We start from the raw sequence: 24,965 nt of genomic DNA on the forward strand, positions 1-24,965 counted from the left end.
TGTGCTGGCATCCAGCTGTGCTGCCCTCACACCCAGCTGTGCCATGCTGGCATCCAGCTGTGCTGCTCTGCAGCTGCCCTCCCAGCTCTCACGGTGCCCTCATGGGGAAAGGTGAGTCTGCAGTGCTCCAACACATCCCTCCGCATGGGAACGTCTGAGGAAGATGAGGAAGAAGAAATGGAGCGCCATTGCAGCTCACTGGGAGTAAAAGTCACGCGTTTCAGAGGAGACCGGGCAGGTGATTAATTACAATCAGAGAATCACTAGGGTTGGAAAAGACCAAAACCCCAAAGTTCAACCCCAGCGCGCCCCCACTGAGCGCATCCCTCTGCTTTAACACCGTTCCCCTCCTCCCAGCCTCAGCCATGCTGCAGATCAAAGCATTCCCGTCGCTCTCCGCCCTTCAGCCTCTCGCTGCCGGATTTCGGACACGCAGTCTGGAAGCCCACAGCCCGACCTGCGGAGCCACAGCTGTGTTCTGCAGCTCTGTGCTTCCACGTCGTGCAACGCAACCTGCAGCGCTCCGCCCTCAGCGCTGCTGCTAACCGAGGGCCCTTTGCACTGCCGGCTGCTGTGTCAATATTTGGCCAAGTGGGTGTGTGTGTGTGTGTGTGTGTGTGTGTGTGTGCAAGGAGCGGGAGCTTCGTTTGCACCTTGCTAATTAAGCACCTGCAGCAACATAGCATGGAAATGCACCCGAGGGCCCCCCTGGAAGGGTGAAAGCAATTGGGCGAAGCGCAGCAAAATGCCAAAAGGGGCAGAATTTGGGGTGTTCTCTGCAGGTGCTGCCCCCGGGTGCACCACTGCCGGCTGCGGGATCGGGATGGGGTTAACCGCGGTGCTCTGCGCCTGCATGCCCCAAACCCGCCGCCTCCTCCCCAGAATGCTGCTGAGGCTGCTCCCAGCTCCTTAATTAACACCGCTACCCTAATTGCCCCTGGCCGAGCCAGCTACCCGGGGCAGCTTTCAGCTCTGCCGCTTTTGACGTCCGTAACGACGTCGGACCTTCGGGGCCGTCCGGCCCGAGCCGAACGCGCTGGGCGGGGTCCTCCCGACCGCCGCCGTGCCGCGCTCTGCCGACAGGGGGCGCCGTAACCGCGTGCTGCCGGTAGGGGCCATTCTCGCCTTACAGCCACCGCTCCTCTATGGCCGGCAGGGGCCGCTCTCGCCTTACATCTACGGCTCACTGGTGGGGGGGGCCCACCTGAGGTGAGGCGGGGCCGCTCCCCCTCCTCCCCCCCCCGCCCTTCGGGGTGCGGCGGCGGCTCGGAGCCCGGCGTCCACTCACACACACATACACACACATACACACCCGCACGCGTAGCCGGCACCATGGCGGAGCAGGAGAGCCTGGAGTTCGGCAAGGCCGACTTCGTGCTGCTGGACGCCGTCACCATGCCCGAGTTCATGGGGAACCTCCGGCTGCGGTGAGCGGGGGGTGGGGGGGCTCTGGGTGGGGTCTGTGGGACGGTGAGGGGCGTGAGGGGCTCTGAATGAGGTCTGTGGGACTCGGGGGGGCTTTGAGTGGAGTCACAGTGGTCTGAGTGGGGTCTGAGGGGCTGTAATGGCTCTGAGTGGGCTCTGAGTGGGGTCTGTGGGACTCTGTTGGGACGCTGAGGGGCTTTGAGTGGCGTCTGTGGGACTGGAAGGGGTCTGAGTGGGATCTGAGGGGCTTTGAGTGTAGTCACAGTGTTCTGAGTGGGCTCTGAGGGGGGTCGGTGGGGCTGTAAGGGCTCTGAGTGGGGTCTGAGGGGCTCTGAGTGGCGTCTGTGACTCCAGGGGAGCAGAGTGCAGTCAAAGTGGAGTGTGTGGGGCTCTTAAGGGCTTCGAGGGGAGTCTGGGGGTTCTGAGTGGGGTCAGTGGGAATGTAGTGTCTCTGAGTGGGCTCTGAGTGAAGTCTGAGAAGAGTCTCAGGGATTCTAAGGACTGTGAGGGGCTCTGAGTGGGATCTGAGAGGGCATTGAGTGGAGTCTGGGGGCTCTGAGTGGGCTCCGAGTGGGGTCTGAGGGTCACTGAATGGAGTGTGTGGGACTCTTAGGAGCTTTGAGTGGAGTCCGGGGGCTCTGAGTGGACTCTGAGTGGGGTCAGTGGGACTGAAATGGCTCTGAGTGGGCACTGAGGGGATCTGAGTGGGATTTGAGTGGAGTCTGAGGGGCTCTGAGTGGAGTCTGGGCCTGTAGGGGGTTGGAGTGGAGTGTGTGGGATTCTAAGGGCTCTGAGAGGCGTTTGGGGGATCTGAGTGGGGTTGATAGGACTGTAGTGGCTCTGAGTGGGCTCTATGGGTTCTGCGTGGGCTCCGAGGGACTTTTTGCACAGTCTGATAGTGATGGGGCTGGGGGAACGGCTTTAAGCTAAAAGAGGGGAAATTCAGGTTAGGTTTTAGGAGGAAATTCTTTACTCAGGAGGTGGTGAGGCTCTGGTACAGAGAAGTTGTGGTGCTCCATCCCTGTAGGTGCCCACAGCCATGGGTGGGACCCAGGGCATCATGAGTGGGGGGCAGCCAGCCCATGGTGTGGGGTGGGATTGGGGATCGTGAGGTCCCTTCCAACCCAACCCTACTCAACCCAACCCAACGATTCCATGGTTCTACAATCTTTAAGGTCCCTTCCAGCCCAGCCATGCCACAATCCCATGGTTTTGTGATCCTTAAGGTCCTTTCCAACCAGAGCCGTTCCACGATATGCCACTGAACTAAAAACTGAAACATCTCTCCTTGCTGCATTTATATTTCCAAACCTTTTAATCATTTGCTGTTGTTTGCTGATGATTTTTGCTTTTAAAAATGAGATGTTGAAGCAGAGATTGCCCTTTTTCTGTGGAGATAACTGTGACGCAGGCTGCTGTCCTTAGCAGGAAACTTGTAGGTAACAGGCTGTTCTTGGGGTTTATATTCTTTGGTTAATGTGTAATAGGAATCCGGATGAAACAGAAGGATCATCATCAGATAAATAAAGGATCAGCGTGGCAGCAGGCTTTCATTTGGGGACTGAAGGAGCGCGCCCAGCAGTGCAGCCTGCTGTAGTTTTGTACAGAGGAGCGTAAGAACACACTTGCTATTCGGGATCCTCCCATGAGATGTGCAGAATTTCGGTTCTGTTGGTGCTGCTCTGGGTGAGGATCCTGGCTCGGTGTCCCTGGGGCGCAGAAGCAAAGCCTACCCTTGGCCCACTGACCCGTGCTCTGCTTTACGAGCGTTCCTGACACTGCCAAGTTCTTATGGCCTTACAGCCTTGGAGGTGGTGATTAACAGCTGCTGATGATACATTTTAAATCACGTTCCAGCCCAATTACAGCCCACTCTGACCGGGGTGGGGGTGCTGTCAGTCCTGTCGCAGAAGGATGGGGAGTTGTTGCCTCCCCGTGGCTCCGTTGGTGGCGGCTGGCTCTGTGCAGTGCCCAGGAATGCCGCGCTGTGCCGGAGCTATTTTGGTGCGGGGTCACACGCTGACCCCAGCCGGGCTGTGCTGGATGTCGTTCCCAAGCGAGCCCAGATGTGGGAGGAACTGAAGTCATAGCAAAGCCGGTGCACGCGGGGATATTTCCCCTGGGACGCCTGCAGGAGAGATGGGCAAACTGAGCTCCTCAGCGCTGTCGGGGCTGCGTGTGGCTGTGGGCACAGCGAGGATCTGCTGCGCCGTTCGTGGCTGCTGTGCTTGGTGCTCTGTTATGTACACATCCACCTGGAGATTTTCTGAGGGTTTCCTGTTTTTAGTGTTTATTCACAGCCCCACAGCTCCCCGAATTTGGGACTCTCGTGCCGTCCTTGGGTGTTACACAATTAATTGTAAATAGAAGTCATCCGGCCCTTGAATTCCTCTGTTCTGAGTGCATGGATGTGATTATTAGTCATCAAAATAATGCAAAGAACTTAGAATAAGCAGCCACAGCTGAGCAGTTTGCATTTGAGTGGCCGGTGGCTGGGCTTTGGTCTTGGTGGGCAGGTGGGAGCGGGCTGGCTGTGCTGGGTTTGGTGGTTTGGCTCCTCTCGGGACGTGCGGTTGATGGGAAGACCCCTAAAGAAGGGAATCCCTTCCCATATCACCAAGCAGATGCCCCCGGTAGGACATCCCTTCATCACACCATCGTGTGAGGGTCTGTGGGAGGGTGGTGGGATTTTACTTTCTGCTCTCCTGTGGTCTTGATCTTACTTTAAAGTCAACAGGCGCTTTCTTTGTGATGCTGACTTCATGCTGTGGGTTTCTTATCTTTTGTTAGAGCTGTGGTGGGAAGGGTTGGCTTTGCACCGGGCAGTGCAGGAAGTATCTTTTAGTGGGAATATTGCGTGAATGCCTGGTTTCACTGTGCTCTTGGTAATGAAATATTCGTGCTTAATGAACAACTCTTTGTGCCTTTAAGCCGTTTTAATTTCCTCCTCGATGAGATCTGAATGTCTGAATTGCTGGCGTGGTGTGGGATGGAGGACTCAGCTCTCGGGGAGTTGTGTCAGAATTCGGAATGATTGGAATGAAGATTCCCCGTCGTCCATCAGAACTCGCCGTGCAGGCTTGGCCACGTTCCAGCTCGTCTTCGTCACCGGGCCGTGCAGTGAGCACCAATGGGCAATGCCTGTGATACCAGCAAGCAGAACGCTGCCCGTGTTATGCATGGAGATGGCATGTGTGGTCCGTCAGCACTGATGGCCTTTTGAATGGCACCTGCTGAGGGTCAGCCTGCAGATCCACCCCGTTCTCCTGGCCAACCCGAGCTGCTGTCCCAGTGGGATGCGTGGTGCCCTTGAGGAGCCCTTAGCGTTGACTTCTGTCCACAAATCCGCTGACCCCGTGCACCCCCTGGGGCTGAGCACACCTTAAAGTTACCTGAGCGTTTCCCCTTCCGTCCTATGTACTGAATTCCCTTCCTGCTGCCAATCCTGCTGCCGATCCTGCTGCTTGGCTGTTGCATCACCGCTTGTTCCTCAGTGCCTGGGCTGTGATTGCATCTCAGAGGGGTTTCGAAAGGGAGCACGTGGGGCTGGAGCTGACCTTTCTGACTGGATGGCCTTCCAGCTCCAATGGTTCAAATGTCAGCAGACGGTGCCTCCTCCCCTAATTGATGGCCGCACAATTGTTGTCCCGCTAGGAGGGTGGGCACGCCGTAACTGCTGATGATCGTGTTGATCTGCCCCAGTAGTTTCCTGGTTTGGATGGGATCGGTGCCCACAGGAGCTGGGGGCTCTGAGGGTTGGCTGGAGCCTTCCCAGCCCTATCTAAGCTGGGGCTGCTGCTGAGAGGCTCAGAACCGCTCAGAAAACGTGCTGCCTGCATGCTGCGAGGCACGCACCTTTCCTTGTGTCGCAGTGCACAGACAGAAGCTGTGCTGCTCCTCCCTTGGCTCGCAGGGGCAGAAGTACCTCAGTATTCTTTGCTCGGGACGTAAACAGCTCCTTGGAACAGTAGCTGTGAGGCTTTGTTGAAAAGTGCTTAGCAATGACAAAAAAATGTTATTTCCGAAAGGATTTCTGTAGCTCTGAAGGGTTGTTTTTCTTTTCTTTTCTTTTTTGCAAATGAAAGTCCAAATTTACCACAAAAATGTCCCTGTAACCTCTTATAATTCAAAACATATTACTTGCTTTTCAAAAGCACAGGCAAATTACCAGGGAGGCTTTCTAAAATAAGGCCGAGGGGCAGCTGTGTGACTGCGGGCAGCGAGGAGTTTCCTTTGCTGAGCCGTGTCTGCGCCGTGGCGTTGTGTGCTTTATGCACCGAGCAGTGCTGAGTGGTGAGGGCACGAACGTCGCTGTGTCCGTGCCAACATCAGTGCATGAAAAGGAGGATCTTCGTTTCCCCTCTCCCCATTAAACGCAGCATTTATGTCTCCAGCAAAACCAACAACAGGATTCTCATCTTCGGCTCTCTCCCCGCTCGCTCTCCGGGCTGCCAGGGATGCAGACATTCCTCCACGAGACGTCCCCCGTCTCTGGCAGCTCATTCCCACCCCGTTGGTTACGCTGAGCTTAAGCCCCCGCGAGGAAATGCCGATGGAAAGTCGATGTGTGTCAGCCCCTGTGAGCCTGCTGTGGGGCTGCACCAGCCAGGAGTGATAGCGGCGAGTCGGATGGTTCTGAGCTAATTGCAAAAGCTTTGCTGAAGTTTTTGCAATCACTTGATAGGAAACGTGTTTCCCATTAAGAGCTTACATTTTTGGAGACTCATGGCAGGGGGAGAGACTGCTCAGTGTCCAAACCGAGATGTGTTTTTACCCAGAACTTCTCAGCTGCTTCTTTCTAAAGGGGAGAACCCAACGTGGGGGATCAGGGCTGGGAGCAGAGCCATGCGGGGCCTCTGCATGGAGGAGGGAGCATGGAAGCCAAGGAGGCTTTGTTGGTAGATGATGTCTGTACAGCATGGCGTGTCACCGCTCCACGTGCAGTTGGTCGCCGTGGTGGCCAGCACAGACTCGTGACATTAGTAGATGTTGCTGGGGAGTCCCAGTACTCCAAAGTGCGGATCTCAGTGCCCTCCTGAATCATGTGGTCATTGTCGTTGAGTTATGGGAGCTGCTGGATTGGGCCATGGCCACGTGGGTCGTTGGGATCATCTCATTTGACATCATAACCCTTTTGGTTTTCCTTCATTGTCCTCTATCTGGAAATAATTAACATCAGTTAAGTGCTGCAAATTTGGTGAACTTTGAGGGCTTTTTGGGGGGGCTTTGACTAAATTAAAGGAAAAAATTTGCTAGGGTTACATTAACGTCTACCATTAAACCAACGTAAATTGCAGGATGGAGCAAATTAGCAGGTTCCTATGGCCAGGAGGTGCTGGGATAGGGGCAGGCTTGGGAGAGCCCGGGCACTTCAGGATCAGCATTATGGTCTGCTTTCATCCAGACCCTATTTTGGAGTCCCTTCCATCCCAGCATGCCTGTTCACATGTCGGAAACCTCCCACCCCATTTGCACATCCTTTGTGTGGCACCAAAGCGTTGTACATCTCCGTTGCCAAAGTCTTGGCTCACTGTTAAATCCCACGAGTGATGTGGGAAAGCTTGTTGGCAAAATAGAACAACCACCACCACCAACCCCAACACAACCCAACTCAACCCCAACGCAACCCAACTCAACCTTACCCAACTCAACCCCATCCCATCCCAACCCCACCCAGCCTTCCATACGTGGCTGTGTTGGCTTGGCTTAGCCCGAAGCATTCAAGATAAGCGAGCAGCCTGTTTATTTAGTGAGACATTTGATACGGAAGCTGGCAGCGCTAACAGCCAGATCCCACGTGATGGCTGTGTAGGAAGACAGCACAGCAGTGCCTGCTGGTGGGACGCTGCTGGGAGCTCGGGTGCTTTTGGTTTGCCATTGGTTTTGTTGAGCTGCGGAGCAGTGCTGCTTTCCAGCTTGGGCACGTTCAGCCCTCCACATCTCCCCTTCTCCTCTCTCATGCTTTGCCTTCGGGTGTGCTGTGGTCGCTTGCAGACTTTTCTCCATAGCGATGAAAGCTGCAAACCTCTCTTAATAAGAGTGAAGATGGCTGCTCTCTGGGAGGACGTGTTTTAAGAAGAACAATGGTCATGGTCAGAGCCATGCAGTAAATCACAGCGGCCGCGCTGAGTGCTGTTCTGTCTGTGATCTGCCCCTGGCTGTCCGCTGCTGCGCGAACCTCTGTGCCGTCTGTGCTGGTCATCCCTTGCCCTGCCCCAGGCAGAGGTGTGCATGGCAGTAACGCATCACCTTTGTGGTGGGTGGGCAGCACCTGCCCGTCCCCCTCTGACGTGCTTCCTTCTGGGCCCCTGTGAAAAGTTAATTAGACGATGTGTTTGGAGATGGGCTGTGGTATTGAGCCTGTTGTTGCAAATTTACTTTATAATAGCCCTGCAGGCATCTCCTGGAGAGGTCTGGAGAGTACCAGCGGTCACGTGGGAGGGCTTTTCTGCTTCTGGGCTTGGGCAGCTCTCCCCAGGGGTCACCTATTGCCCAGGGCCCACTCAGCACAGGTACAGAGAGTGCCTCAGCAGCACGGACTTTGCCCTTCCCCTCTTTCTTATTTTTTTTCCTCCTCAAGGAAGTCAAGGCAGCCTGGGACAACGTGTGGAGCTGCTGGGTGGTTCCTCGTGGGTTTTCCTTGTGATGCCCTTTCAGCTCCGTGTTAGCTGCACTTCCATTTAGGGACTCCTGACACCAATTGATATTAGGGGGAGAGAGCTTAGATGGAACCGGGATTTGAAGTGCTTGCTCACTGGAAGGAAATGGCCTTCGTGGTCAGCTGCTGGTCAGGGCAGCGGCTCAGCAGGAGGACACTGCTGGCACTGGGTGCATTCCGTGCATGCTGCTGACACAGGACTTCTCAGGCAGTCTGGAGGAGCTGTGCTGTAGTGCTGTGTGCTCTGGGAGCAGCTCCTGGCTGGCTGCTGCTGGGCCCTTCCCTGTGCACTCAGATTCCGGGGAGCAGAGCTGGGCAGGAGCTGGGTGCTGTCAGGGGAGCAGAGCTGTGCAGGAGCTGGGTGCTGTCAGGGGAGCAGAGCACATCTCACTCCGTGCATCCCGCCCTGCTCGAAGCTCTCCCAGCCTGCGGGTATTGCAGCTCACTGACAGCTGTGTTTGTTGCCCTGCTTCCCTGCAGAGCTCCCGGTGCTCGCTGTGCCCGCGCTGTGCTGTGCGTTGGATGGGGCTGTGGAGGAGCAGTGGCTGTGGCTGCAGCCCCTCCTGGCAGCGTGTTGTGCTGTCAGACTTTTGTCTTTGAAACAGACTTTTGTTTGGGTGCCTTGCTGGGCAGTCTGTCAATAGCTGAAATAATACCTTGATCCCACAGCAAGCGGGGCTGCCAGAAATCCTGCTGGTTCCACGGCCGCTGCTAATAAACTGCCTTTGCTCACATTGCAGCTCGTTTTGCTCCCAGATGGCCCTCTCTGCTGCAGAGCTGTGTGTGCAGGCCAGGCTGGTTACCCATTAAAGCCGTGTACGCACACAGCTGCTTGCTCTGCTCTTTTGGGCCCAGCTCTGTCTGCAGGGGCCGTCTCCCTCTGGCAGAGCTCCCTGTGTGCTCGCCGGGGGTTCAGTGATGGGTAGAGCAGCCAGCGCAGAGTGCCTGCAGGCCTTGGGGCTGGGAAGCAACGCCCAGCTGGATGGCTGCTCCGCTGCTGGCAGTTGGGGTGTGAAGGTGCTGTGTTCTGCAGTTGGTGACGATGGGGAGAGGAGGTGAGCGGCTGTGAAGCAGCCCAGGGCTCGTGAGGCTGTGATAAAGGTGCTGTTGTGAATGGGCAGCGGCTCGTGAAGGGCTGCGGTCTGCTGATGTAGGTCACTGGGTGGACAGTGATTTAATAACCAGCATTCTTCAGTCTGCTCGGTCCTTTCAGTCTGAACAGGAGGAATTGGTCTCCTGTGAATTCTTTGATTATTTCTTCGGGTTGTTTGAAGGGTTGCAGGGGTTTGTCAAATAGCAGCGTGCTTTGTGTGCTCCTGGGCTGTCTTCAGCAGACTGGGAAGATAATGCTCTCAGTCGTTGTGGGAGCATCAAGCAACTGTCAGCCAACAGGCTGTGATTTAGGGGTGGCTTCCCCTGCTTGGCCAACGTGGTGGTGATTTGGGAATGGTGACCACTGCTTGGACAGTGTGATGGTGATCTGGGGATGGGTTCCACTGCTTGGCCAACACTGTGATTTGGGAATTGGGTTTCTTTGTTTGACCAACACGCTGGTGGGATTCAGCAGCATTCACAAAGTACCTCCTGGTACTTTTGTTTTGTTACGCTCTGCTTATATCTGATGAGTAGGTGTGAACACGTCACGCATTGCCTTCTTAGCCTCTATGCTGTAATTACATGTTTACGAAGCAGTCGGTGCAATGGGGAAACTGAGAGGTGCAGCAGGAGCTGTGTTTAAATGATGAGCTGCACACTTCTCTGCAGCTTTTCAGTGTGCTGTGTGCTGTGTCTCTGTCTGTGTATTAACATGAAGCTGTGGTGGTTCGTTGACTGTGTTAGATTGCCTTGCAGATATCTGTGACCGAGCAGATAGAGCCCTGCTGGTGAGCCTTTGCAGGAGGTGTGCAGGAGGCTCAAGGACACAGCCAAGGAGATACAGTGAAGACACAGGAGATAAAGGCCAGGAGATCTCAGTAGGACAGAAGGACTAAAAACAGGTGGACTTGCTTATCCTGAGAGTCCCCCCAACAAGAGGTGATGGGACGCACTCTGTGGTCTCTTCCTCCTCCTCTCTCTTCTGTCCATCCCACCCAAGGATTTCTCCTGTATCTGTGGTTACTCGGAGTGTTGGAGGGGTTCTGTTTGCTGATTCCATTGCATTTTGAGGGCTGAGCTGAACTCCTTTACACCAGGCAGAAATAGTGCTACACCAGCAAGCAGGTTCCAAAGATTAAACTTCTTGGCACGAGAGAGCAGCATGATGTGTAATTACCTGTTCTTTATCTACTGTAGCATGGGACTCTGAAAGAAGTAAAGATATGGTAATAACCACCAACCTTGTTTCTTTCTGGTTGCTTATCAGCACTAACGACCTGTGCACTTCAACAACAGCTTATCTCAGTGCCTGATATCCCTATATGTGGGGCTATTTCCAGAGCTGGCAATGCCAGCTGCAAGGCCAGAGAGTGCTATAGATCCAAAGTGTCAAATTCCTTTGTTCCCTCTCTCAAAGGACAAAGATGTGGAGAGGAAATAACTAAGCTTTATTTCTTTTCCTCTAAGTCTCTCTTGAATATATTCAGGAGGAAAAAGAGTCATTTCACAAACACATTCTGCTCTCCTTTGGATACAGTCAGGCTTTGTAGTAATTCCATTGGCACTGCATGAAAGTGCTGTGAACAAAGTGCTGGAGCCCCTCTTTATCTGCAGGTCCATCAGAACCCATTTCAATGCATCCAAACACTATGGATGTGTTTTCTTATTGAACTGAATAAAGAGATAGCATTGGAAAGGTTTTGTCCATGCAGTAGATGTTTCCATATATATGTATTTAAATGGTTTAGAGAGTTTGACAGTGTGTGGTTGCTGAAGGACTAAAAGCCCCTTGATGTGAAGGGCTTGCCTTTGGGTTTTCTTGCTGTTGTGGAAGGGCTGAGCAGCTGATCCCTCACAGGAGGGAAAGAAAAGCATTGCTGCATATGGAGGAGGATGGATCGTAGCTCTGAGCAGTTAATTAAACTGCTTTCCAAAAAAAGATTGATTCAGAGTGATAGCAAACTCAGTCTGGAAACCTGTGCTGTTACCTCCAGCCATAGCAAAGACCTTCAGCTGCTGATGGAAGCTGCAGTACGTATGGTGCAGCCACGGAGCAGTTCTCTTTTTCATTCTAACATTCCAGTTGCCTGCCAGCACTGCTGCAGGGCTGTCTGAGCAGGAAGAAGGGAGCAATCTGAGAGCAGTAAGTGAATGGAGGCTCTTTGGTGCCAATTGAAAGCAAACAAACAAACAAAAGGAGCGGTGTATAAATCTGTTTTAATAATCAGCCGTTTTGAGTCCTTTTCCATATTGCTGATGTTTCCTTTGGAATATGGCTGTGTAACAGCTCGGTACGGCTGGCATTCAGCACTCACTGCTTCTGCTCTGAGTGATGGATGCACAAATTACAGCCCTCCTACTTCTCAGATGGTTTTTTTTTTTTCATTCAAAAAATGTGAAGTGAAATACTCAACCGTAGGGAAAATCCATTTGCTTATCGGGTTTGTACCCAGGGCTGCCATATCCACAGGGATGTTTGAAACACTCCACGTATCGGTCCCTCCTCTTCCCCTTCACGTGGGGTTGGTGGCACTGAGCCCCATGCTGTCCCACGTCCCGCTCCCCGCAGTGCTCTCTCAGCAGTGTGCAGATGACTCAGGGGGGTTCTGAGCGCTGCGCCCACACAATGCTGCATTCAGGAGCATCCAGCAGCATCCCCGGGCACGGCTTTAACAGATGCAGAATATCTCTTTGCAGCAGAACAATGGAGCATCTGAGCGCCAGCAGCTCGTGGCTGGCTGCAGGGTCCTTGTGGAACTCTCTGATTGTACCTTGGCAGCTCAGCTTGTGGAACAAGTGGGAGCAGAGGTGTCCCCCACAGCCTTTGCTTTGCTGCCATTTGTGATGCGTTGCAGGACTTCAAAGTTCCATTTGCACCCTTGGAAGGAAGGGTGGGTGTTAGAAGTGCCTTTGCTTGGACGCTGCTCCCACAAACCTGCAGTGGTGCGTATCGTTTGCACAATGCCCCTCACTGCTCCTCGCTGCCTCCACTGACACATTCTGCCAAGGTCCTGCTCTCCTGACACAGCACTTTCAGTTTCAAGTCTATGGTTGCCAGGCTGAGTCCACCTCCCCTCCTCCTCTTTTTTTTGCACAAACACTTGGATGTTTGTTGCTACCTGGCAAGATGGTGCTCACCTACCAGTGTAGGTAGAGGGACTGCATCTGCCTTCCCTGCTCCGCAGTGCTTTTATGGCTCTCATGCAGTTAAGTTGGTTCTCTTGGAGGACACTGCACACCTGTGGTTGATGTTGTGTGATGGGAGCAGAGGGAAGAACCTACCAAACGTTTGTGCTTTCTCTTTTTCACCTTGTCCCCCACCCCTTTATCCTTTAAGAAGTGTTGAGCTGTTGTTTGGTGTCTGGTTAGAGATGATGGACCGTGCAGTTGCGTTGCTGTCCCTGTGTCTCGTTCCTGGTTACATACAGGATGCTGGGATAATTTGGCCTCGGGGTCGTGCAGGGCTCGGAGCAGACCCATACAGTTATTGCACTGGGATTTCACAGGGTTGAAATCAAACTTTTCACATGGATAACAGTATGTTCTGGTGCTCCCTGCAGAGAAACCAGGAGCAAGCTTCTCCTCTGCCTGTGCTCAGCAGCAGCTTCCCCAGGTGTGGATGGGAGAAGGAACCCCAGGCGTTGTGTGCTCCCCAAAAGCTTGTCAAAAAACACCCTTTCTCGTGTTATCTGCTTCAGGTCTGCTTGTGCCTTCTGCTCTGCTTCTAGCTGTAAGAGGAGAGCGCAGCACTTCCCTGCTGCCGGAGAGACAGCTCATCCCGCCCGCTGACGCACGCAGCAGCGAGGGCTCAGTGACTCCTGTGTTTAGTGGTTTGGCAGTTTCTCAGTGCAAGGTCAGTATTTTAACTTCATACTTAAGGAGAGGGATTTCAGTATTCCATTTCAGCGACGTCCCGTGGCCCCAGCCCTCATTCAGCATTCATTGCAGCCAGGTCAGCACCCACCTTCCATTTCCCCTTCCCCTGACCCAACCTTGTGACTTGCAGAGCTGTGACCTGAGGGTCAGCTGTGCTGGGGCTGAGTCTGCTCAGCTTACAGCCGTCTTCCCGAGCGTGGCTTTGCTGGGGATAACGTGGCACTGTTGCTCCTGGCGCGCTGTTTTATTTCAAACAATGGCAATGTCACAACGAGGGGTTCTTGAAGTGAAGACTGCAGATTAATGGAGTATTCCTCTGCCTGCCCTCCCTGCTCCCTCCCGACAGGAAAGGAGTGGCGCAGAATGCACACTGAATGGCATTTCCTATTTTGTGAAGCTGGCAGCGTGTAAAAACCGAGTCCATGCGGGACAGCTGCAAGAAAAAAGTTCACCTGCCCATTAAATAAGCTTAAATAGCAGTTTTTCTGGATGAAAACATTGCAGACATGCCCAGCGAGCATCGCAACAGACTGGGTTTGTTTTCTGAGAGCAAGGAGGTAACGCTGGGCAGTTCCTTGGTCTGTTTTTCAGCTGCAGTAAAAATATTTCAGCTCTGCTTCTGCCAACACAAGCCCTGTTTGTCTGAGGCCTCTCCTGAACTGTCGTGCAGTTTGTGAACAGTTTTCTGAAGGAGCTGAAAGCATTCTTCCCTGTCTGATATCTGGTCAGGGTTACCTGAGCAGAAGTCTTCAAGCAGCAGTGAATGCTCAGTAGAGAGACCTGGTGTCACATCTGAAAGGCACACTTGTCTGACTTGCATTTAAATCCAGGTAAATGCAGTTTCACCACCAGAACTCTGCTTCAGGGCCCTCAGCAGCCCGTCCTCAACTGTGCACATACATCTCTTAGTGAAACAGGATTTAACTGATGTCTTTCTGCACGTGTGCTGTGAGAATGGAGTCAAAGCCTGCAGAAATAGAATGTTGTGTGTGTTGGGTGGGAGGAAATAGCAAAGAGCTGTCACTGGGGGGTAACCCAAATCACGAGGGGTTTGTAGCAGGAGAAGGACCTGGGAGTTCTGGTAGCAAATGGTTGACCAACAGTTGGCCATGAGCCTGCAGTGTGCCCTGGTGGGCAGGAAGGCCGAGGGGACCTTGGAGTGCATTGTATTGAGCGTGGCCTGCGGGGAGAGGGAGGTGATCTGCCCTCTGCTCTGCCCTGTTGGGGCCGTGTCTGCAATGCTGTGTTCAGCGCTGGGCAGGCAGGCAGGGATCATCTGCAGCACAAAACCAACGGCTGGGGGACCTGGGGCTGTTCAGCCCAGTGAAGGGAGGGCTGAGAGGGGATCTCATCACTGTTCGTAAATACCTGAAAAGCAGAGGAGTTACCAAGTCAATGATTAATGAAGGGTTCGCCGTGTAACGTGGGTGGCAGTGTCTGGTCGCATGGAAGGGTGCCTTTGCTGAGCCGTCTGCGTTCTGCAGATGTTGTTTTGCAGTATGGGTTCCCAGCCTTGCCAGCTAACTCTTTTCTTTATTTGTACTGAGTGCATTTCAAGTTGCATCATTTCCTCGGTCAGAACAGTTTTATTTTTGACTGCAGTGTTTGTCAGGTGGGAGAAGCCCTAAATGGGAGTGCTCTCTGGTGGCCAGGATTGCTGCTTCAGCTCTGATTTGTGTGGTGTTTTCCAGTGGCAGTGAGATGTGAAGGTGGGACGTACAGATGTATATAGCCGAAGCCTTTCCCCTTGGCTGCAGGGCTGCTTCTGAGATGCCAGATTAATGAGTGGAGAATTCAGTTCTCGCTTCTCGTGCAGCAGGATGGGCTTTGGTGATGTGTACAAATGGGGCTGACCCTGCAAGCAGCAGCTCCCGGCAGCAGGGCGGCTGTTTCTCTTAGCACATGCTCTGCTTTCAGTACCAAAATCCCGCTGCTGAGTGGGCGTTGGGGCGCCCGATGAGCCCTTCTGCTCTGCTGTGTGACCCCTCCCTGCAGCACAACCAAAACACGAATGCCGCTCACACCTCGGGCTGCAGGCGGGCGTTGTTTGCTTAAGTTTTCACAAGTTCTCCTCGGGCAAAGCAAAGCAAAGCAGGACTCAGAGCAGAGCAATGCGGTAGGAAAACAGCCGCTGCTGTTCTTGGCTGCCACAGCCGGCGGATGAAAAGCGGCTTTATCAGCAGTGAGGGGCGGCTGGGGAGCATCGAGCGCAGCGCTGGGACACCGCAGTGCTGGAGATGGGGAGGAGGGAGCAGGGAGCTGAGCAGGAGTGTCACTGCGTGGCAGCTCCGTGTCCTCAGAGCCGCGCTGGCTGAGATGGGCATCTGCCAACCCACAGAGAACCCCTCCTCAGGGAATCACAGAGTGGCTGTGGTTGGAGGGACCTTAAAGGTCGTCTGCTTCCAACCCTGGTGCCGCGGGCGGGGTTAGGTTGGCCCCAGCACAACACCTGCACTTGGCCGTGCTGAACCTCCCGGAGCTCTCGTGTGCCCACTTCTGGAGCCCACCCAGGTCCCTCTGGACGGCAGCCCTTCCTCCGCTCGGAGCAGCCGCACCGCTCAGCTCGGTGTCCTCTGCAGCTGCTGAGGTGCACTGATCCCATCCTCTGTGTCACTGAGAAAGGGATTGAAGAGCACCGCTCCTAAGATGGAGCCCTGGGGGACAGCGCTCGTCACCGCCTCCACCTGCACATGGAGCCACTGAGCACAGCCCTGTGGCTGCGGCCATCCAGCCAAGCCTTCATCCAGCTCGGAACCCATCTCTCTCCAACGCAGAGATCGGGACGCGGTGCAGGGCCGTGCCAGAGGCCTCGCACAACTGCAGGCAGCCACAGCAGCCGCCCTCCCGTTGTCCTCCCGTGCTGCCACTCCATCCTCTTCCTCCTCCTCCTCCCTCTGCCGTGCATCCTCGAGCTGTGGGGTTGTGCCATAAGCCTCTGTCGGGTTGCTTGTGTGTTACCCGTCCTTTTTGTAGCAGTAGTTCGGGAAGAGCTGCCGTGCTGCGGTTGGTAATGCTAATTGTTATTGCTTTCTCTTTTCTAATGCATTTTTGGTAGCTTCCAAGCAGCTTATCTCAGAAATATAAAATATCTGTGCTTGTAAAGTTTCGGGAAGTGCAGATCGGGACTAGAGGAGCCAACAGAGCCTTGCAGTTCCTGTGCCTTCCCATGTAAGTACTCTGGAGCTGCAGGCAGCGTGGCTTTGAGCAGTGCAGGGCTGGCTCCTGGATTGCGTTTCTCGAGGTTCTCACACCTGCGACGTCCAAACCGTCCCGAGACGCCGCCGAGAACCCTCGGGTGAATGGTGGAGAACGTCCCGGCTGTCACCACGCGGGGGTGGCGAGAAATTCAGTGGAGCGGCGCTGCGCTTTGCGCTGTATTCGCGCAGCACCGCGGGGCCCTCGTCGCCTGCAGAGGTGTTGTGGTGCCATCTAACGTCGTAAGGCTGAAACACACCGCTCGGCTCACCCTCGCTCAGTGCCGATGATAGCAGCTTACATCTCAGAACGTTTTTTGCTAGCAGTCCCATGGAAGCAGAGCCACCTGGTGATGCCTGAAGGCAGCCCGTGCGTGCTGGTGAGCCAGAGCTTTGCTGTCCTCAACGCGCAGCCTGTCTGTGCGGCAGTAATCTGACCCGCTGTGCGCTGTAAGTGGAACAGCAGTAGAGATTTCCTTTGTACGGGGCGAGATTCCCAGCTGCTGGGTCGGACTGCTTTTTCCATGGAGAGCTGGGTCAGCGTGGGCCACGCTGCTGCTGCTGCCCGTGCTCCGTGCACTGCCGAATTAGTGGAATTAATGGTGTTCCAAGCACAGCCCGCTTGGAAAACGTGCCGAATTTCTCCTGATCTTTCTCCCTTTTTGCCTCATCCCGGCCAGGTTTGAAAAAGGACGGATCTACACGTTTATTGGAGAAGTGGTGGTTTCCATGAACCCGTACAAGAACCTGAACATCTACGGGCGGGACGTGATCGAGCAGTACAAGGGCCGGGAGCTCTACGAGAGGCCGCCCCACCTCTTCGCCATCGCTGACGCCGCATACAAAGCGATGAAGAGGAGATCGAAGGACACCTGCATTGTGATATCGGGTGAGCTGAGGGCCCTCCCTTGTGCTGGACGCTTACCTGCCCCACGAGCTGCTGTCACAGAGGCACAGAACGGCTGGGGTTGGAGGGGACCTTTGAGGCCATCCAGCTCCACCCTCCCACCACGAGCAGGTTTGCCAACCACTGGCTCAGCCTTGTTAGTGAATGTGTCGGTCATTGGTTAATTGTGTGTGCAGGGGGCTGAGCGGTGGGAATTGTCACCCTGGAGGAGTGCTGATTTCTGCCCCTCTGTTGGCTGCTCAGTGCTTTGTTCTCTGTTCAAACTGTTTGTGCATCGCGGTGCTGACAGCAGGAGTGGGGTCGGTGCCATCAATGGTCGCTATCTGGATCCTGGCACTTCGTTTCCTTGATGTCCCCAGCTCTGAAAAGCTGAGATGTGAGCTGAACAGTGGCCCCTTGTGCTGCGTTTCCCAGCTCTGCTGCTGCCAGTCCTTCTCCTCTAACAATATTCCTTTTGATGCTCTGTGTGCTGACCTGGGAAACCTTACATCACAACTGCACAGCAGCAGCAGGCACAAATCAGCTTGCTTCAGCGAACAAAACCAAAAAGCCCCAGATGTTCTAATGATAGGATTGGGGTGCTGCTCAGTGATGTGCTTTGGTATTTTCAATCTGTTGTCTCTTTTCTGTGCCCTCAGGTGAAAGTGGGGCTGGGAAAACAGAGGCCAGCAAATACATCATGCAGTACATTGCAGCCATCACCAACCCGGGGCAGAGGGCGGAGGTGGAAAGGTAAGGGCTGTGCAGAGGCGGACCTCCCTTTGTCCCTGGGACTCTTTCTGTCTTACCAATGGTCCCCTAATTGCATGCTAATCTGGCAGCATTTCCTTCATATACAACTTTTTTCTGGCAGTTTTGCAATGTTGGTTGCTAACATCCCATAGAAAAGTAAGGAAGAACTCAAGCCTTCAGACTTCCAAAGTGAACTCGCATCTCAAAATCACATTTCCAGTGGCAACTTGTCTGAAATATGTGAATGAGATTAGAACATTAAGCACAGGGGCATTTCTGTGTCCTTTAGGGTTTGCATACTCCTGAACTGCAGTGTGTTTGTCACTCTTAACGAAAATGGCTTTCTGCTCAAACACATTGAGAACCTATCTTGAATACTTTTTGTCCCAATTGTTGGCAAAAGAAGCCAAGAAATTACTTCCAAAACTTGTCTGTGTAAAGGAGCTGTGTTCTGATTGATGCTGTTTGCAGTGGGATCCCCTTTGCTCAGCTCTGAGGACAGCAGCAGGAGCTCCCAGCTGATTTCCTGTGGTGTTGCAGATGTTTTACACACCTGCCTGAATACATCACCAAAGAGCATCTCTGCTGTTGCTCACATATTCTCTGCAGGTGCTTGTAGAAAAGATTCCATGGTTTGGGTACAGAACTCATCCTGTTCTCTTTTACCTGCACTAAAGGGTGAAGAACATCCTGCTGAAGTCCAACTGTGTGTTGGAGGCCTTTGGCAACGCCAAGACGAACCGTAACGACAATTCCAGCCGCTTTGGGAAGTACATGGACATCAACTTCGACTTCAAAGGAGACCCAATCGGCGGCCACATCAACAATTACTTGCTAGAAAAGGTGAGCTCAGTTGTTGGCAGCGGTGTGTGCTTCAGAAGCACTGCTCTTTTTGATGGAAACCTGTGGCTGTGCCTCGCTGGCAGCGTTCAGCATTGCCTTTGTGTAGGAGGAGGTTGCTTTGGAGGTGTTCTGCTTGTGCTGAGCTGTGGTTCCAGCAGGGCAGTGCTCAGCATCCAGATACAGAAATACCCACCCACTGTTGTTGTCTCTCCCTGCAGTCTCGTGTGATCGTGCAGCAGCCAGGAGAGCGGAGCTTTCACTCTTTTTACCAGGTTGGTATCCATCTAGTGAAACCAAGGGCCTTTTTCCAGGTTTCCCAGACACGATAGGCAGAGAGGCAGAGCTTTCACACCCGGTGTGTTTTGAGGGCTCCCTTGTTGCAGCGTGGCTGATCCTATGTTCTGTACTGCTGTGAAGAGGGAAAGAGCGTGGGAAGGTTTATTTTTTTCCATCTCCAGTCCCATACTGATATATATGCAAACTCGAGAGTAAGCAGACAGGTGTGGCAGAACACTGGACTTGGGCTGCCTGTGTTGTTGGTAATCTGCCCAACCCCTCAGTGTTCTCTCGAGGCCTTTACTTCATATGGAAGTAATTTTATGACACCAAGTTCGCTTTCCTTATTTCTTTGAGTTCTTTTTAATGTCTTCCACGTTGTACAGTGATTCCCTCACGCGTCCTTTGGGGGAAGTGGTCAACCTATTACTATAACCTTTATTCTCACATGGCATGTTTTTATGGTTTTGCTTGGCAAGCAGGTAAATAAGAAAGAGAACTTATCTATTACCAAAAAAAAGATTGATTTACTATGAAAAAAATGAAGGATTTTCTTTATTTTGATTCACCTTTTGGATTTGTATTTGATTTCCTTCAAACCCAGCTCCTCCAGGGGGGGTCTGACCAGATGCTGCGCTCTCTACATCTGCAGAAGGATGCGTCTGCATACAGCTACATCTCTCCTGGAGCACAGCTCAAGGTGAGTGGCAGGAAACTCGTCTTAAGGTTGTAAATGCTTCTTACATGTTTGAATCACCGCTGAGCTAGCAGAGGTGGAGAGCAGTGTTATGGAAAGGTGACACTGTTACGCTGTTGTAGCAGAGCTCTGGACCTTGGGGATGATTGCGTATGAGCCTGGGCTCAGTGGTCTCTAGAGGTCCCTTCCAACCCCTATAGCTCTGTGTACTTGTGCACACTCCACACAGCAAGGCGTTGGCCACAAATGCACTGTCTGTGCTGGGCAGTACTCATGGGGTCTGTGACTGCACTGCTTGCTCTGTGTTTTATGAGCAGCAGCTGCCCTTCCACAGTAAATTCCACTGGGAAAGCACTGGGATATGCAGATGTACAGCATGGCATTGGCATCAGTCAATCTCAGAGCAATTTTTTGCTTCTGAAAAATAGTGAATTACCTCTCTATTTCCTGTGGGCTGCAGAGTCTATGAATCATAGAATCATAGAATGGCCTGGGTTGAAAAGGAGCACAATGCTCATCCAGTTCCAACCCCCTGCTATGTGCAGGGTCGCCAACCAGCAGCCCAGGCTGCCCAGAGCTACTTCCAGCCTGGCCTTGAATGCCTGCAGGGATGGGGCATCCACAGCCTCCTTGGGCAACCTGTGCCAGTGCGTCACCCTCTGTGTGAAAAGCTTCCTCCTAATATCCAACCTAACCCCCCCCATCTCAATTTAAAACCATTCCCCTTTGCTTTCTCACTTTGTGTCCCAAACATCTCCTTCCTGCAGGGTTCCATCAACGATGGCGCCGAGTTCAAGGCTGTGGCTGATGCCATGAAGGTGATAGGATTCAAGCAAGAGGAGATTCAGACTGTCTACAAAATCGTGGCAGCCATTCTTCATTTGGTAAAGTTCTCTGCCTGCAGCTGTGAGGCTGCTTTTCAGAATCTTGGGAGGGGAATTAAACTGCCCACAGTCACGGATGTGATTTTATGTCCACAAGTTCAGCTGAGCTCTGAGCAGGGATTCTTTCCTTTGGGTCAGGCCCTGCTGCTTCTACTGACTGTGGAAGTGTGTGGGTGTGCAGGCTTTCAGTGTGGTGGGAGATTGTTCAGACTTGAATAGCAGATAGAAGATGGGGTCCTCTGTTTTATATTAAAAAATGATTGAGAAATGTAAATTCCTTGCTACTTCCTGCAGGGCAACTTGAAGTTTTCCGTGGATGGCGATACGCCTCTGATAGAGAACAGCAAGGCTGTGTCCATCATTGCAGACCTACTGTCAACAAAATCTGAGATGGTGGAGAAGGCCCTTTTGTTCCGGACTGTCGCTACGGGCCGGGATGTCATCGACAAGCAGCACACCGAGCAAGAAGCCACCTACGGCAGAGATGCCTTTGCAAAAGTGAGCTGAAATTTCCTTTCTCTTCACCTGATTTCACGTGACAGTGAAACGCGCTGCTTTTGGTTGAAGTGCATCGTGCATCAGAGCAGCCATGCCTATGGAAGACATCCACTATTGAGTTGTCTTTCATCACTGTGCGTTTCTCAGCGCTGTTGTACAGGGCTGAATATTTTGGGAAATAGGATTCTCGACTTGTTTAGCAGTTAAATTTAATGGGCATAGGGTGGAGGAGTAACCTTTAGGACTTTGCATGGAAACAAAGTGCTGTCATTTTTGTTGGAAGGGGGGGGAGACTGCTAGCACAAGGAGTAAGGATTGTCCTCCCTTTGCTAAGGAATCAGAGGGTATGGGTGTGGAATGGGTAACGTTACAAAGGCCCTCGATGGTTCTCAGTGTCTGTGTCCAACAGGCTATTTACGAGCGCCTCTTCTGTTGGATTGTGACACACATCAACGATGTGATTGAGGTGAAGAACTACGACACGACAGTGCACGGGAAGAACACGGTCATTGGCGTCCTGGATATCTATGGCTTTGAGATATTTGACAGTAACAGGTGACACGTTGTTAGGGCGCAGTGCTGTGCCTTCTCCTTTCCCACGTGAGAAAACTCACATCTTTTTTCCCGATGTTTTTGCAGTTTTGAACAGTTTTGCATTAATTACTGCAACGAGAAGCTGCAGCAGCTCTTCATTCAGCTGGTTCTGAAGCAGGAGCAGGAGGAGTACCAGCGGGAGGGCATTCCCTGGAAGCACGTGAGTGATTTGGCAGGGGAGAGGTTGGTGGACCAGCACCAGGTCTGAGGCTCCTGGAGTAGGCTCCTCTTGGAGCCGATAGGACATCCATGCCCATGCCAGCGGTGCTGTCTGGAAGTCGGGCTGTGGGAAAAGCTATCCCGTGGATGGTGGCTCCTGTCCTCCAGGCAAATGGTGCTGCTCCATCACTGGGTGGCATTCGGTGCTCTTGTGCCAGCCAAATCACAGCTGCCCCTCTTCTTTTGGCTTTTCCAGATCGATTACTTTAACAACCAGGTGATTGTGGACCTGGTGGAGCAGCAGCACAAAGGGATCATTGCCATCCTGGACGACGCCTGCATGAACGTAGGGAAAGTGACGGACGAGATGTTCCTGGAGGCTCTGAACAGCAAGCTGGGGAAGCACGCACATTTCTCCAGCAGAAAGGTACCCTTTGCAGCCTTCTGTTCCACTGCGATGCCTTTTCTGTTATTTAGATAGGACAGATCGGGGGGAGACTTGAAGAGTGGCTGAGGTTCAAATCGCGATGGCCTGCGGGGGAGCGGCTCCCGGCCGCAGCAATGGGCCATCGCGGTGCGCCCTGGGCAGCCTGCGCCCAGCAGAGGGAGCTCGAGGATGCCCGATGCGGGGCCGCCGTCATCCGGAGCATCCGAGCAGCTGTGGTTGTGCCTTCGCATCCCATGATGTCATTAAGGACCAATGGAGGCGCCGCTGCGGCTCACGTGGGATTCTTCCCAGGCTGCCGTAATACGGAGCGACAGGGAATTATTCACACTGCTGCCTTATCGCAGCGCTGCGGGTCGTTGTTCCGTTGTCATTGGCTGCAAAATGTGCTCATCTCCACTCGTGCCTATGGTCGGTCAGACCGCCCGGCTCGCTTTGTTTGCAGTGTGAATTAAAGGGCTTTATTCCTCGCTTGGCAGCGTAATGAAAACGTGCTCAGCAGCCTGGATCGGCTGAGAGTCGGCCCGGAGTAATCCAATGGCAGTTATTTATGAAGTGCATTTTAACGTATTGATGTCTCTCTGCTGAGAATCGCTGTTGGAAATGCATTATTCAGGATGCTGCTCCCCCCCCCTTCTCCCTCCCACCCGTGTGTGGTGCTTTATGTAGGTCAGAAATACAGAATTAGCATGGTTGTGTAAGAAATGTGCTAAAGGCTGCCTCCGGGGAGGCTGAGCGCACACAGCGGCTCCGGCTGCGCTTCGGTTCAGCCGAGGATGGGAAGAACAGAAAAGAATCAGTTTTTCTTCCAGATGTGACTTTCCTGAAGTGCCCTTCGTGAGTCCCTTTGCAGCACGGGGCACACGAAATCCGTGTGTGGTGTGTGCACATCCCATTGCACATCCCATTGCACATCCCATTGCACATCCCATTGCACATCCCATTGCGGCACTGCTCGGCGGGGGGTGGCCCTGTCCGGGGTCTGTTTGCACCGAGCTGAAGGGAGAGGAGGAATGCTGCTATAAATAATGTTTATGGAGGGCATGGCGTATCTTCCTGGCTTGCTAATTTCTCGTTATAATCAATAGAGCCTTGAAAGAATCGACCCATAAAATTCTCAGCGTCGTAATTATTGCTCCCCCTCTCGTGTCTTTGTTCTTTAGGTTATTTATGACATCTTCCTTGGTGAGCCCTTATCCCATACAGGAGGGCAGTGTGAAATCGGAGCTCTCCAAGCTGTCCTCTTCCAGTCTGTGTTGACACAAAGGACGTGATTTCGCTGTCATAGGCTGCAGTAGTTCTGTTCAGGTACCACAAAGCTCAGTGCAGGGCAGGGCTGTTCCTAAAGAGTTAAAGGACGTGTGCTGCTATGCTGTGGGAGCAGCTCCCATCCTTCAGCCTGAGTTAATGCCTCACTGCTCCCCTGCAGAGCGTGCTGCACACTGGCTCCATGTGGATAAGCTCTAAGGGGCTGCTGTGCCCTAAATAGTAGTGTCCTACTTTGCCTACTGCATGTCTCATCTGCTGTCTGCCTGGTTGTCCTGGTGAAAGCCAAACATGCCAGGAAAAATCCTGGTAAATATTCCCACTGTGAATATTTGTGGCCAAAATTACATTCCTAAAGGAAGGGACCTTGTCTGAATTATCCAGCATTTCCAGTATGAGGAAAAATTTGTTGTCACAAAGGTTAGGGGTGTGCTGGCACAGCTGCCCGGGGTGGTGGTGGGGTCACCATCCCTGGGGGTGTCCGAGGAAAGGGAAGGTGTCACGCTGGGTGGTGTGGTGAGTGGTGTGGTGGAGGTGGGCTGTTGGTTGGATTTGGTGACATTGGTGTTCCTTCCAACCTTAACGATTCCGTAACGCTTGCCTAGATGTGCGCTAGCTGTTGTGATCGTACTTCTGAACATCAAAGGTTCATTTTCTCAACATCTTTAAATTCTGATTGGTTTTTTAATTATCTTGTGATTTCATAGTGTTGAGTGCAGTGATAGTGTGTGAATTCCGGAATCTTCTGTTAGTGGAAGGTGTGGAGTGGAAGTGATGAGTGTCAGCCTCAGCAAACTGGTTGTGAAGGTCAGGGAGTGAGAAGGTCCATTCTTGTCCTCTGGACTCTTCTGTATCTTCTAAGATACAGCAGTGAAGGTTGAACAGAGAGAACAGAGAGCTTCAAAGACTGTCCAGGCCTGGAGCATCTCCCCTACAGGGAAAGGCTGGAAGCCCTGGGGTTGCACTGGGGAGCTCCAGAGGGCCCTTCCAGCCCCTGCAGCTCTGAGGTATGAAACACACACGTAAGAATAATGCTCCCAGTCTCCATCCATCTGCAGTCCTCCTGCGTTAGGGCTTTGGGTTCTTTTCAATGTGACAAGGAGTTCCACAGCTCAGATACTCTGGGCATTTCCCAAAGCTCCGAGATCTGACTCTTTGCTGTTATCCATCTCCCATCTCTCCAGCACTTGTGCCCCTTCCTCCAGTCTTTCTCAGAAGCTTAAATACTCAAGGAAACCTGTAGGGCCCATAGAGGAACCCATAGTGCTCGCTGGAACCCAAGAAGACCTTCAGCTCTATCAATACTATTCAATCCTATTTTTTTTTCCCTGACAATTTCTGCTGTTCTTTAAAGCTCTCTTAATGAGTCCAGCATGGTGTGAAGCACTTCCTGGTATCTCCCACGTTGGTGAGCTT

General features: G+C 52.9%; 1 protein-coding gene across 7 annotated transcripts in view; it reads left to right on the top strand.

Annotated features, from left to right (window-relative positions):
* The first annotated feature begins 1,257 nt into the window (after positions 1-1,257).
* MYO1D (myosin ID) overlaps positions 1,258-24,965 on the top strand; it is a 71,453-nt gene continuing 47,745 nt past the window's right edge. For 5 of the 7 annotated variants that reach the window (XM_040653400.2, XM_418085.8, XM_004948503.5 and 2 more), the window contains exons 1-11: positions 1,258-1,427; positions 16,929-17,137; positions 17,794-17,887; positions 18,565-18,730; positions 18,949-19,002; positions 19,611-19,706; positions 20,471-20,587; positions 20,882-21,085; positions 21,495-21,640; positions 21,725-21,839; positions 22,095-22,265. In XM_040653400.2, the coding sequence (XP_040509334.1) occupies positions 1,333-1,427; positions 16,929-17,137; positions 17,794-17,887; positions 18,565-18,730; positions 18,949-19,002; positions 19,611-19,706; positions 20,471-20,587; positions 20,882-21,085; positions 21,495-21,640; positions 21,725-21,839; positions 22,095-22,265 (1,467 nt within the window). In that variant the 5' untranslated portion in view covers positions 1,258-1,332. Of the gene's footprint in view, positions 1,428-12,876; positions 13,032-16,928; positions 17,138-17,793; positions 17,888-18,564; positions 18,731-18,948; positions 19,003-19,610; positions 19,707-20,470; positions 20,588-20,881; positions 21,086-21,494; positions 21,641-21,724; positions 21,840-22,094; positions 22,266-23,446; positions 23,592-24,965 lie in introns of all 7 variants that reach the window. The other 2 variants (XR_001470313.4, XM_040653402.2) reach the window with 2 other exon arrangements.

Source organism: Gallus gallus, chromosome 27 (genome assembly GCF_016699485.2).
Source record: "Gallus gallus isolate bGalGal1 chromosome 27, bGalGal1.mat.broiler.GRCg7b, whole genome shotgun sequence".
NCBI lineage: Eukaryota > Metazoa > Chordata > Aves > Galliformes > Phasianidae > Gallus > Gallus gallus.